The following is a 15037-nucleotide window of genomic DNA, read 5'->3' as shown; positions in this document are numbered from 1 at the left end:
TGGGGAGCGTTGCTGGACAGCAATCTTCCAAGTCATGCCACAGATTTCCGATTGGATTTAGATCGGGGCTCTGACTGGGCCACTCGAGGACATTTATCTTTTTGTTCCTTCGCCACCAGCGCAGCTTTGGATGTGTGCTTCAGGTCATTGTCATGCTGAAAGGTGAACTTCCATCCCAATTTCAGCTTTCTTGCAGAGGGCAGTAGGTTTTCCTCCAACATTTTTTTTATGGAGTTTGCTCCATTCATTTTCCCTTCCATCCTGACAAGTGCCCCAGTCCTTGCTGATGAGAAACATCCCTATAACATGATGCTGCCACCACCATGCTTCACAGTAGGGATGATGTGTTGTGTTGGGTTTGTGCAAATGTAACATTTTGCATTTCGGACCCAAAAAAAAACATGGCTTCATAATCTCCGGATTGGTTTGTTGCATACCTCAAATGGGACTCAAGGTGGGCTTTTATGAGTGATTGACTTCCTTCTTGCCAACCTACCATACAGGCCAGACTTGTGGAGTGTTTGGGATATTGTTGTCACATGCACACAGTGACCAGTCTTTGCCATAAAGGCCTGCAGCTCTTTCAAAGTTGTTATTGGCTTCTTGTTAGCCTCTCTGATCAGTCCCCGCCTTGCTTGGTCATCCAGTTTGGACAGACACCCTGATCAAGGCAGGGTCTTGGTGACACCATACGCCTTCCACTTCTTAATGATTGTCTTGACTGAGCTCCAAAGGATATTCAAGGCCTTTGAAAAAATTTTATACCCATCCCCTGATCTATGCCTTTCCACAACTTTATCCCAGAGATATTTTGAAAGCTCCTTGGTGCTCATGGTTGAGTAAATGCTCTGAAATGCACGACCCACAGAGGAAACCTACAGAAACAGATGTTTTTATTCTGAAATAATCAGAATCACGACAATTTAACACAGGTGGAAGCCAATTAACTTGGTGTGTGATTTTGATGGTGATTGGTTACACCTGAGCTAATTTACAATTGCTATTATAAGGGGGGTGGACACTTATCCAACCAAGATATTCTAGTTTTGTATTTTTAATTAATTTTCTCAAATTTGTAGAATTTGTTTTTCACTTGGAAGATGAAGGTTACGATGTGCAAATAAAGGTGAAAAAGCCTGATTTAATGCAATTTAATTCTCGGCTACAAGGCAACAAAAGGTGAAAATTTTGAAAGTGGGTGTAACCTTTCTATAGGCACTGTGTTTTGTGGATAGACCCCAAAGCAAGCATAATACAGTATCTCAGGTAAGGAAAACATTGTGGGGGTGAGGGGATCATTATAATCCAACTCTCCTGAATACATGAATGCACACGGTTGAACATCAGGGGCCGTACACAAAATACGTGAAGCTTTGGGGGTGGTGATGGTGGAAGGACACAGAGTATCACAAAGGGAGGGTAGGAGGCTGTCAGAGGCACGGTCACCTGAAGTCTTCGTAATCTCCATGGGGGCAGCCATCTTGGATTTCCCTTCACCACGACAGGACGTATCAATTTAGAACGGCCTTGCTTTTATTTTCATTCGTCCAAAAATGGCAGACACGCTGTTCAAATCAATCATTCGAGGCTATGAGAGGGCTTCTCCAAAAAGAAGAAAGTAGGACTTTCAGCTCGAGGTTTGTAAAATTTGGAGCGAAGTAAAGAGTTACATTTAAATAATTCAAGAGCTGTCAGATAACATTGACAAAAAGGAAACTTACAGAATCGGAGCTGATCAAATTTTTAAAAAGGCGACATTGCTCTTTCACAGTCACGTATTTTTTTTAGGGGAGCAAAGGTTCAAGCAAAGATTCACAAGAGGAGGGGGTGTCAGAAAACCGCCAAATAAATAAAGTTACGGATTTTGTGTACGGCCCTTAAAGTTAACGTTGACATCCACCAGACTGGGTGGCTTAATGGTTGGAGCATCAGCTCGTCTGGTAGGTCGGCGGTTGGGACTCTGGTTGAGTCATACCAAAGACTAAAAATGGTATGTGCTGATATTTGGTGTATACAATGGGACTGAAGAGCAAAGGTGACTTGCTTCCACCCACCTCCACGACAGCATTTTTGCCAAAAAGTATGGGATTTACTTTTTTAATCTCCGCTATCAAAGGTGGATGGCAGTTATGTTTTCACCTCTGTCTCTGTTTGTTTGTCTGTTTATCTGTATGTCTCTGAGCGAGATTCTCAAAAACGTATGCACGGACTTCGATGAAACTTGGTGGACAGGTTGTTTCTGTGACAAGAACGACTTGAGATTTTGGTGAAGATCAGGATACTAGAATTTTTTAAGTGATTCTTCATCATTGAGAGAAAGGGCCAAACACGATACTTTACATGCCATCTTAAAAAGTTGTGGCCAGATTTGAACAAAACTTAGTGGACGGGTTGGGTGTATGATGAGGATGAATTGATTTGATTTTGGTGAAGATCCAGATCCAGATCCGAAATTTCGTATTTTTGAGCGACGTTTCACCATTGAGAGATGGAACCAAAAACGATATATAGTATGATATTTCAAAAAGTTGTGGACGGGTTATGATAAAACTTGGTGGATGATTTTGGTAGTTGACAAGAACAAGCTGATTAGATTTTGGTTTAGGTCTGGATGCAGATCTGGATATCAGAGGGATACAAAACATAAACTGTTCAGCCTGTCAGAGAGTGGTATGCACTCAAATGAGTGCCATTCCAAAAAAAAAAATTGTATAGTCGAGGCTCATGGAAGAGAAAGTACACTGAATGGATTAGGATGCAACAGGACAAAACGAACAGCAGAGGGAAAGGTGGGGGGGGGAGACACCAACAGCAGAGGTGAAGGCCAAGACAGAGGAAGACCCGGTCAAGCAATGGACGTGGGGCAGGAGAGGACGCATCGGGTGGAGAAGATGCATACAAAAGGAAACTCAGGAGGGAAAACTGAAAATTTGGAAGGAGGATGGATTGGGGTGGGTTGGGGAGAGGGTTAATGAGGGAGAAAAGATCATGGTTTTGAAATGGGGAAGATCTGAGATGGTGAACAGCTCTCTGGGGGGAAGAATGAGATTGAAGAGAATGTGGGAGTTGGTTCCACAGGTGGGACAAAGGAGCAATAAATGAGTGGAGGTGGACATTGATGCTTGATTTAGGTAAAATCCCCAGAAAGTATGGTGGACCATGTGTGCCCTGCAGAAACCTGAGGGAAAAGGGGGGGGGGCGCAACAAACTACGGAAAGAGCAGAGGGTGCAAGACCAGAATGGAGGCAGTAGAAAACAGAGACCACAGGTGTGTCTGCAGTGGCAAATCGATGGCTTTCATCGTGGGATATTCCAGTAATCTTAAAGGCCTTGGTTTCCATGGAGTCAAGCTAAGCAAGATGTAAGGCAGGGCACTCAGCCCACAGGGGGGAGCAGTACTCCATCAAGTTGCAGATGAAGACCTTGTATGTGGATAGGAGTGTTCAGGTGTGCCAAGGAAAACTTTTTACGACTGAGGATGCCCAGTCAGTGACTGGCTTTGGAGGCTAATTTTGAAATGTTCATTTTGAAATTTTACCATGGAGGTTTGGAGTGGGGAAGGGATTGATGCTTTAGGGTTGTAATGGGGATGGTGAGGACTTGGAGGATGGAAGTGGAGGGTGAGGACTTGGGGTTTGTGGGTGGGGGTGTGGGGGAGTTTAGGACTTGAGATCATATTTTACATTGCGCAGATGTTCCGCAGGTCCCTGCTGGGAAGAAATGAAAATACCATGGTAATAAAAGTGAAGCCGTGTTTGGTCTTACCCTTCGTCAGAGCAAAAGTGGACCAACTCCTGGCTGAATACTAAAACTTAACACTGTACCAATGAGGAAGTGATACTGATAGTAATGAAACAACAAATACACAAGGCATCTTGAAATTCATAATCAAGCACATATTAGAGTGCGCTTATGCCAATCCTACAAGACTGTATCGCATCGTTGGGACACTACCAATTTCTTCAGCTACAGCAGGGTCAAACTGATCAAGAAACATCTTTGCGTCACAATAAATGGAGAACGGCTTTCTGGGCTGACATTACTCCCTATGGAAAAGGATCTTGCTTAAAGAGTAGACTACTCATCGGTGACTGACAGCTTTGCCAGAATACGCAAAAGGTGCAAAGATTTCATATCAAGGTCAGTTCAAAGTTGAATTTGTTTTAATCATATAAATCATCTTTACAATAATGTGTGCGCGCGCGTGGGTGTGTGGCGCTCCGAATCCCACAGTTCTGGCCCGATTAAATCCAGACTTGCTACATACAATCAGCATGACCCAAATTAGTGTATAGGCGTGTTTTTATCATTCCCGGTGGTCATGGAAGGGGGGGGAATGCAAATTCTCTATCAAATGTGTATCGTGTAGTGCCGCCTCCAAGTGGGGGAGGGTATTACAAGTCTCCTCCATTTACAGTACAGTATTCATGTCCCCACCTTTTCCAGTGCAGTAAGGTGTTTTGAATCATAAGCAGAAGGTATTGTTATGTTTGTGGGATAGATGGAGGAATTTCATAGAAAAGGTAGGATTGTATAGAGTAGCTTGGTCCGTGGACGTGTAGCAGACATCTCGATGCAAATTAAGTAGGGAGACTGTGAGCTGAAGTGTTACGTGTAACCACACAGGGAGTGGTGGGTGCTATGTTACATTAGGTAGGATTTAAGGATAACTTCCCCCAGTATGTGATTTCCCCCTGTGACCTTTTCCTATGTTTTTGTATTTCAATACCAGTGATTAAAAAGGGATGTTGTCCTTAAAACAACAACAACGGAGCTGCACATTCCAAGCAGGCAAGAAACCCTACCTCGAGTAATGACAATCAGCCAACCACTCTCCTGGAGTGGATAATTAATGGGTGTGACGTCAGAGAGAGGATGGAGTTAGGATCGGAGTTGGTACACGAAGGAGTGAAAACGAAGGGTCTGTGAGGAACGTGATTGAGACCGAGGCTCTGGCTGGCCGCCCTCCCCTCGAAGGAAAAGGCAGCGTGAATCCTGTTGTTTGTTTGTGTGAACTTGCTCGCGTGATAGAGCAAGATGCTGTCCATTGACTGTTCAGCTGGGTCGTGTGAGACCGTGCCTCGGACCTTCATGTTTGGCCATCGGAGAAGAAGGTCGCCGCCATTTTGCAGAGGAGTGGTGTCAGCGAGTGCGATCCTGAAAATAACCTGCACGGCGGTTTCTGAGCCCTGGTGTTGAATATCACCGCCCGAACTACCTTCCGTCCGCTTCCCACCAAGAGAGAGGCTTGGCACGTTTTCCCGCGCAGTCACGACGCGGTTTGGCGAACCTCAAGCTCCATAAACTCATCTCTGCGGACAGAGTTAAGTGCCGGGAGAAAGGGAGGAATTTTCTTTTATTTATTCTGTCCCCTTGTATGTATGGAGGCGACTCAAGTAGGAATTGAGTTTTACCTCGCGTTCCGTTTTTATTAATACACTTTGATTGATCACCATTGTAAATATTTGATTTATTTTCATTAAACCCCGTATTTATTAAAGTTGTTTGTGTGTATATTTGTTGTGTGTTCGAGCATAAACCCTTGTGCTGTGCTTCAGTCTGCTACGTGCCTTTGCCGCCCTTCCTTCCCGTGTGCGCTATAATCTCCAAGGATCACGTGTTCGCCCCTAAGGGAGAACTGTTTGGCTATCGTTCAGGTTGGGGCAAACCCCCTGGACACGACAGTACGTTTTTACTTCATGCATGTAACACGGGTATTTTTTTTTTTTGCAAGCGATTGAGACAACTGTCAGTTGCCTATAGACCACACAAATAAAAATGTCAGAAGAACGTGTTGCGTGCTTGGAATAAGATTGCCCTCTGGAACAAGGCGGGTAATCTGCTTGTGCCAGAAAATACATCTTTAGATTGTTCATACGTAGAAAATTTAGAAAACAGTAAAATTAATGCACTCATTCCATCACGGTTTTATTTTTCCCCAGCCGAGGTCGTTCCTTGTTGAGAACAATAAGGATAACATGTATGTGTGTATGTGTATATATGTATTGTTGCGGTTCTCGGAACCACATGCACTCAAAATATCGTGGTCCCAAGACAGTTATTCCATTAATATACGTAGAGATAGTCCCTTCCCTTTTGTCTATCAGGACAACAGGGGCTTGCGTTGCGAGGATCTCATAGCTAGGTTTGCTTACATCATTCCTTCTTCATTTCATTTCTAACTTCATTCCTACTCTTCTTTTCTGATTATTCCTGAGGTAAATCTGAGCCACGTGCACCCTTCACTGTGAGATGGGTCCTCAGAAAAGGCCAAGCAGGCATTTTACACCCCCACCCTCCGTAGAAAACACAGCACGCCAAACGCACGCGCAGCGGTAATTTCCACCCAATGGACAGGAAACACACTCAACACAATGCCCACGCTGCACGGAACACGTACCGAGGAGACGGAAGAAACAGCACCTTAGAAAGGGCGCTCAAACACCATATGAGCATAGACAGCACAGAGCTCTCGTCCTCAAGCGATCCCTAATAATAGGCCGATAATAGTAAAACGACAACCACGCCACGTTGGGCGGGATGCGAGTGTGCAAGGGACAAATGGCACGTTCCTTTCAACCCATTTCTGGACTAATTATATGGATCAGGTTTCGCCCACGCAAACAATATCAGAATCAGGCGAACACGAGCGCTGGCCACGTGTGTCATGGCGGATCTATGCGCACTGTGCCAATCACAGATCTATGCGCCAATCAGAGCGCCCGGTTTGGGTGACGACGCGTCTCTTCGGGGTGCCCCTGTACCCCGCGACCTATACAGGTCGGAGTGGGGCCGTTCGCTCGCTCTCTGTCCTGTCTCGCCTCCTGCTCAAGCTGGTCTTCGACTCCGCCTACTGTCGTCATCACTGGACTCCTCCTCCTCTTCTCTGCCCACACGACGCTGACTCCACCCACCCACCTGGTCCCGCCTACCACTCCATACACTCGCTCTGGACTCCACCCTCCCAACTCAAGCCCCTCCTTCACGCCCACGGTCTCGACACGAGCTGCCCGAAGCAAGAGACAACGCGCCACAGAGCATTCCCCCCAAACATATTGGTGGTGCGTTCGGGTACCGCGTATCAATTATACCAAAGTACCGAGAGACCGTAACCTCAACTCCTCTCCTGTCTTGCTTCAATTCCTCTTCATCGGGTTTTCTGTGTGTGTGTGTGTGTGTGTGTGTGTGTGTGTGTGTGTGTGTGTGTGTGTGTGTGTGTGTGTGTGTGTGTGTGTGTGTGTGTGTGTGTGTGTGTGTGTGTGTGTGTGTGTGTGTGTGTGTGTGTGTGTGTGTGTGTGTGTGTGTGTGTGTGTGTGTGTGTGTGTGTGTGTGTCTTGGTGCCTGTCGATATAAGTTACCCTTTAGAAGATTGTTATTATTTTTGGGTTGGACTGCTCTGCATCTGCTTTCATAAGTTGCTTGTTTATTATCGCACCACCTTTTTCCCCTATCTCTGCACAACACACCCCAATAAATCTCTTGATTGTACCACTTAACTTTCCTCGCCCATTGTTAATAAATTACTACAGTATTTGGAATGTTCCCTGCCCGTTTTTGTCTTTCCTTGCATTGATCCAGCATGGTCCGAATCCAAGCTTAGCCGGGACTTTATTCCCAACAATCCGTTCCTTTTAGCTGGTACGTCCTTGGCAGTGTCGCTCAGCTGCATCCAATCCGGGAAAGTGATCCGGTCCGGTAGAGTGATCCCGTTCAGACAAGGCGTACCGAGGGCGTGTTCCCCGGCAATTAAATCATGTGATTAATTGGGTAACCCGGTTAACCCATAGATGGGAGGACCCGAGGTCACCCGGTTGAGTTATTGGCGTCCACAGTCGGTTTAGCGACCCACCATGGAATTATCCATGTGCGACGGCCTTCAATTCCAGAGTCTGGTGGGAGCCGAGATAGCTTCCCCCCTCCCCCCCCAGTGATCTTCTCAACGGACCCCCGGCCCACAACAGTATATATATATATATATATATATATATATATATATATATATATATATATATATATATATATTGTTGCGGGCCAGGGACCGGTGGCGAGAATGACTGCTCGGTGGGGGAAGTTACGTTGCCTCCCAGCAGACTCCCAGAATTGTAGGGCGTCGCTCATGGATAATTTTGTGAGGTGGCGGGTCGCTTAACCGACTGTGGACGCCAATACCTCCACCGCGTAGTGTAGGGTCTTTTAGTCGAGAACCAATTTACCATGCGGTGTCGTCTACCAGGGAACCATGCCCTCGGTACGTCTTGCCCGAACCGGATCACTCTACCAACACCTTTCCGGTTCGGATGCAGCCGGGCGGATCCGCCAAGAACGTACCGGCAAGAATGAACAGAATATCGGGGATAAAGACCCGGCTCACCTCAGATCCGAACCATGCTGGACGAATGAAGGAAAAGAAGAAAACGAACTGGGAACATTTCTAATGATAATTTATTTACAATAAAGTGAGGAAAGTTATGTGGTACAGGTAACAGGTTTATTGGGGATGTTATGCAGGGGAAGATGAGAGAAAGATGTAGTGCGACAATTTTACAGCAACTTATAAAGCAGACACAGAGCAGACTTGTCGCGAGAATAATACAGGCAAGATTTACAAGGTTCGAATAACTTGTACAGTTCTACTTAATGAACGGTGCCACACACTCGAACAAAATAAACCCAGTCGAAGGCAAAGGACTTTTGTAGCCAGGGAGGGAGGGAGTTGAGGTCGCAGTTCTCGGTACCCGAGTTCCGGGGAAATGGATGCTCCGTAGTGCGGCACCTGGCAATGGTCGCGCAGCTCGGCCCACTGCCGCATGTGTGGAGTTCGTGTGTGTGTGTGGAATTCAAGGCAGCCAGGATCATTGGGTATCTCCCACGATGAGGCTGAGTCTTTGGGTCTCTCACTCAACGAACGACCCCCAAAGAACTCCTTGGATCCTCCAGAGATCTTTCTTTTAACGATCCCGATCTGGGACAGGATTCAGGCTTCCAAATGTCTGTTGCAGTTTCGCTTCTTTTCCAGACCCCCAAATAACTCAAGACTCCAGCACAGAACGAACTGTCTCAGCAGTTCACGAACTCTCCGAACACCAAGCACACCACCCTGAGGATGGTGTCGTAATTTATCCATCTCCCTAAGCGGGGAGGGGCCTTGGTGAAGCTGACATCACTGTCCGCCTTGATTGGATGGGGTTCTTGGGTCCGCCCTTTTTGGGCGGGGTTTTGGCCATACCGGGAAGCCCGCCCCTACACACGTGCGGACTCGCCAAAAAGGAACTACTGTAAAAGGATTTTGCCTCGGACAGCGAGTTGCCGGTTAGGTGAGTAGGTGAACACGCGGTTGTTCAGCCCACGCGCGAGTAGCAAGCGAGAGGAGGGCAAGCAGGCAGAGGGTACCGTGGGTTGTCGTGGATTTGCCTTTGCAATGAAATGGAATAGGGATATAAAGATTTATTAATGTAACTAAAAAAACATCGCAACGCACTCCTTTAATTTTCCCACTAAACACAAGGAAGGGGATCTGTCTGCACATATACTTAATGGAATAACTGACATGGGACACCTGTATGTTGTATGCATACGGTTCCTAGAACCGTAACAATATATATATATATATATATATATATATATATATATATATATATATATATATATATATATATATATATATATATATATATATATATATATATATATATATTCTTGGCAGCGATTTTGCCCCCCACTGCAAAGTTCTGGATATGCCACTGGTGCCGTTTCCTTGCTTGATGCTCCACATTCACAGTTGATAATAATTATACAAGGTCCCTTTGAGGAAGTTTGATGCAGGAGGCCAATCAAGCCCATCCAAGCTTGTGCTATAATTACCAACCTCTGGCTGTTTATATTTTCTGTCGCCTTTTTAAATGCCGTGTCGATCAAGGAACGCATACCATTGTTATAAAGTGTTTGGTATGACTGAGACAGGATTCGAACTGCCGACCGTTACTCCATCGAGGCTGTTTACCCCAAGACAGTAAAATTAAACCCCATTGATCCCAAAAGCACGTCATGTTTTTTAAAACGTGTCCCACTATAAATTAGTCGGAATTGAAGAAAGGGGTAAAAACAAATTTTCAATGGACTACACGTCAATAGGTAGGGTACCTGTTTTTGCAATAATCTTCAGCACAACAATATGGTTAACGAATGGTCACATGAGTAGGTATATAAATTTGTAATATGTATATATATTCTATTACCTATTTTGATGTGGTATCCAATTCTACTGAGAAAGAGAGATATAAAAATGTGAATCGACTTACCTCCACTCTTGATTTTTACACCAGCCATGATTCCCTTTTCTCTGCAAAAATGAGCCACTCCTTGTTCTTGGGACTCTTGTACCTGGTTTACCTGTTGTTCATTACCTGTAAGTTTCGATTGCGAGCAAAGTCCGTGCGCTATTTTCAGGTCGAGATTTAGATTTTATATCTCCGGAACAACACACTGCGTTCGTCACAACTATTGACTCCAAGTTACACCGTCTGTACCTGCTGTCTAAATACATTGCGAATACCTGTGGTGACCAAAGTAAGCTACGTCTGTCTCCACTACACCTGTGTCGAAAATACAAAGTGAATCGATCTTTTCATTTTTTCTTTTTTAATATGAAAGGACAAAAAAAGTGCATAAATTTGTATGCAATTCAAAAGCAAAACACCAAAAAGCTTTAATATTATATACCTTCAAACATCCAGATTTACATTTCAACAAAATATACTGTTTCGGTTGTGAAAACCAACCCTCGGGAATTCTGCATTCAACATATAGGGAATTCCGAGTTTGTTAGTCCATTAGTATGTGCGTTTACACGGGTTGCATCCCTTTTTATAGGGGATGCGATAAAATACGTTGTATGGGTTGAGCGAAGTGTCTCCATGTAATTTTTCAACCTCTACTTAGCTCCATCTAACTTTCCAACAATCCATCTGTCAATGCATCACCAATCCCCACCCTCCTTGCTCCCAAGCTATTTTCCACCATACCGCCCTCATCCCCGACCCACAAACTCCCACTGAAAACCTTCCTCTCTTTAGTTTAACGTCCATACAACTATCCATAACCATCCCTTGTGTCCTCAAAACCCATTCAAATCCTTTCTCTGCTCTGCACTTTCCGAGCGATTGAGGCAGCTGTCAGTTGCCTACAGACCACCCAAATAAAGGGATGTGTCAGAAGAACGTGTTGCGTGCTTGGAACAAGAGTGCCCTCTGGAACCAAGCTGTTATTTTTGTTCCCAGCTCATTTTTGTCTTTTCCTTCATTGGTCCAGCATGGTTCGTGTCCTAGCCTTGCCAGGAAGTTATCCCCCAACGATCCGTTTTCCTTGCCGGTATGTCCTTGGGCAGTTACGCTCGGCTGCGTTTGATCCAGTTTGTACAAGGCGTACCGGGGGGCGTCTCCCCCGGGAATTACATCACGTGACCATTAGGTAACTGGTGTTCATTAGACAGCATACCCTAAGTCACATGGTTGAGTTATTGGCGTTCATGGTCGATTAACGACGCGCCGCGTCACGGAGTTATCCGTGTGCGACGGCCTGCTATTCCAGAGTCTGGTGGGAACCCGAGGTAGCCTCCTTTTGACCTTGTAAGACCCTTTTCAACACTTTAGCCTCCTTTAAACCATTTTAGAATCTAAAAGGGTGTGTTGGTCCTTTCACTGGACAAAAATGAAGGGATAATTTTTCATCAATTCAGGACCTGCTTATTGTAGGAATACAATCGTCTTTATATTTCATCCCCCACGGGCCCATAATTTTCCACCAAATCAAACTGAAAATCAACTTCATCACCTAATGTACCCCGATTACAACCGCCATCCATTGGACAATGAGCATCTCGCATGGTCACATCACCAACATGAGTAGGCCTATATTATTGCCCATTTTGATATGGCATCGCATTCTATTTGGAACGAGAATGGCACTCGTTGAGCGCATACCTCCACCAAACTGAAAAGTTTAAGTGTTGTATCCCACTGCTTGGGCCGATCTGGATCCAGACCTGAACCCAAATCGAATCGGCTTGTTCTTGTTACCGAACCAACTCACCCACCACGTTGTCATAACAAGACAATAACTTTTTTTTTTAACTAGAAGGGCACTCGGTAGAATGCATACCTCCGCCACGCAATGCCTGATCTCATACCTCCGCCACACAATGCCTGATCCCATCGAACATATCAGGCCCAATAAATTTTTGAAATAACAGGCTATATATCGTTTTTAGTCCCATCTCTCAATGGTGAAGAATTGCTGAAAATGCAATAATTCTCATATCCAGATCTTCACCAAAACCGAATCAATTCTTGTCACACACCCAACCTGTCCACCACTTTTTGAGATATTCTGCACACAGACAGGGGTGAAAACATAACCTCCTTCCACATTCGGTGGCAGAGGTAAATATTATGCTATATATAATTTTTGGCTCTATCTCTCAATGGTGAAGAATTACTTTAAAAATTTAAGTGTCCGGATCTTCACCAAAATCGAATCGCATCGATTCATCCTTGTCACAAACCCAACTGGTCCACCAAGTTTCGGTCAAATACGTCCACAAGCGAGATATCTCGATGACTAAGGTAGAGACAGACAGGGGTGAAAACAATATCTCCATCCACCTTTGGTGGTGGAGGAAAAGAGGAGAAATAAAATTCAAGTTGACTTACCTCCAGTTTTGTTTTCTTAGACCAGCCATGATCACTTTTGTGTCTGCAAAATGAGCCACTCCTTGTTATTGAGACTCCTGTACCTGGAGTGTGTTCAGTTTCCAAATTTCTTGTAGAGCACTCACCAAGTGTCTCAAGCATTCAAGTAAGCAAATTCGAAATTGATAAGGAACTGCTGGCTTGACAAGTGCTAACTTGCTACTTGGTAACTGAACACTCCTGATACACCTGTTGTTCATTACCTGCAAGTTTCAATTGCCAGCAAAGCCTGTGCGCAATTTTCAGGTCTAGATTGAGACTTGATAAATCCGGCTCAACACACTGCGTTCATCACAACTATCGCCAATATACACCATCTCCACCTGCCATCCACCGTGTCAAAAATACAAATTGAATAATTTCTTTTTTAATACTCGCAGGTTATGGTTACACATTGTAAGCAATAACAAAACATGCTACCCCATTGTCTTGGGTCGCTCATCTGCATTTTATTTTCATTTATTTAGTGCCGATATAAAGTCTACACCCCTGGTAGAGCCTGGTGTTGGCGCAGTGGTTAGGGCAGCGGCTTGGGATCCAAAAGGTCCTGAGTTCAAGCCCCGTTGAGCCACTGAATTAATACACCAGGGGGTTGACTCAGCCTGTCATCCTTCCGAGGTCGGCGAAATGAGTACCAGTATACTGGGCCGGTGTATACCCCGGTTAAAATAGGTGTACCATATCCCTGTGTCGTAAGAGGCGACCAGGGTTGCGTCAGGAAGGGCATCCGGCGTAAAACATGTGCCAAATCACTATGCGGATCATAGGGTTGATCCGCTGTGGCGACCCCTAACGGGAGCAGCCGAAAGAAGAAGAAGAAGAAGAAGATAAAGTCTACACCCCCTTAAAAAAAATTGCACCTTTTGTTGCCTCGTGGCCTGGAATTGCATTTCATGAAATCAGACTTTTTCCACCTTTATTTACACATCGTAACCCACAACTTCCAAGTGAAAAACAAATTCTACTAATTTCAGAAAATTAATTAAAAATACAAAACTAGAATATCTTGTTTGGATAAGTGTCCACCCCCGAATTAATACTTGGTGGAAGCACCTTTGACAGCAATTACAGCTATGAGTCTGTTGGGATAGGTCTACACTCACTTTTCACACCTTGCTTCAGCAATATTTGCCCATTTTCTGCACAAAACTGTTCAAGCTTAATCAAGTTGCGTGGGGAGCATTGATGGACAGCAATCTTCAAGTCATGCCACAGATTTTCAATTGGATTTCAGTAGATGTGACTGGGCCACTCAAGGACATCTATCTTTTTGTTCCTTAGCCACTCCAGTGTAGCTTTGGCTGTGTGCTTAGGGTTGTTGTCATGCTGAAAGGTGAACTTCTGTCCTAATTTCAGCTTTCTTGCAGAGGGCAGCAGGTTTTCCTCAAGCGTTTTTCTGTATTTGGCTCCATCAAGTTTCCCTTCTGTCCTGACAAGTATCCCAGTTGATGAGAAACATCTCCATAACATGATGCTGCCACCACCATGATTCAGTTGGGATAGTGTTCTTTGGGTGACGTACTGTGTTGGATTTGCACCAAACATAACATTTTGCATTTGGACCAAAAGTTCTATCTTGGTTTTGTCAGACCACAAAACTTTTTGCCACATGGCTTCAGAATATCCACTGTTTTTTTTTTTTTGCCGACCTCAAACAGGACTCAAGGTGGGCTTTTTGAGTAATGGCTTCCTTCTTACCTGCCACCCTACCATACAGAAAAGACTTGTGGAGTGCTTGGGATATTGTTGTTCCACACACAGTGACCAGTCTTTGCAATAAAGGCATGGAGCTCTTTCAAACCATTGGCCTCTCTTCATCAGTCTCCTCCTTGCTTGGTCATCTAGTTTGGAGGGACAGCCTGATCAAGGCAGGGTCTTAATGGAGGGGACCATTCACCTTCCACTTTTTAATGATAGTTTTGACTCTGCTCCAAGGGATATTCAAGGCATTTGAAATATTTTTATACCCATCCCCTGATCTGTACCCTCCACAACTTCATCCCAGAGGTCTTTTGAAAGCTCCTTAGTGCTCATGGTCAAGTTTTTGCTGTGAAATGCACGACCCAGCAGAGGAAACCTACAGAAACAGCTATTTTATTCTGAAATAATCAGAATCACAATAATTTAACACAGGTGGAAGCAAATTAACATGGTGTGCGATTTTGAAGGCGATTGGTAACCGTTACACCAAAGCTAATTTACAATTGCTATTATAAAGGGGGGTGGGATGGACACATCCAACAAAGATATTCTAGTTTTGAATTTTTAATTAATTTTCTGAAATTTGTGGG

At 44.7% G+C, this 15037-nt stretch overlaps 1 protein-coding gene across 1 annotated transcript in view; it reads right to left on the bottom strand.

Moving 5' to 3' along the window:
- Positions 1–10389, bottom strand: part of CDHR2 (cadherin related family member 2) — a 246758-nt gene extending 236369 nt beyond the window's left edge. The window contains exon 1 of the mRNA XM_085851957.1: positions 10299–10389. Within this exon, the coding sequence (XP_085708083.1) occupies positions 10299–10326 (28 nt within the window). The 5' untranslated portion in view covers positions 10327–10389. The remainder of the gene's footprint in view (positions 1–10298) is intronic.
- Between the last annotated feature and the right edge of the window lie 4648 nt (positions 10390–15037).

The sequence above is a fragment of the Eptatretus burgeri genome, chromosome 13, assembly GCF_056783735.1.
Source record: "Eptatretus burgeri isolate ZD-2024b chromosome 13, Ebu_testis_v1, whole genome shotgun sequence".
Lineage (NCBI taxonomy): Eukaryota > Metazoa > Chordata > Myxini > Myxiniformes > Myxinidae > Eptatretus > Eptatretus burgeri.
The sequence above is the reverse complement of the archived record's forward strand: the minus strand, read 5'-3'. Positions and strand labels throughout refer to the sequence as shown.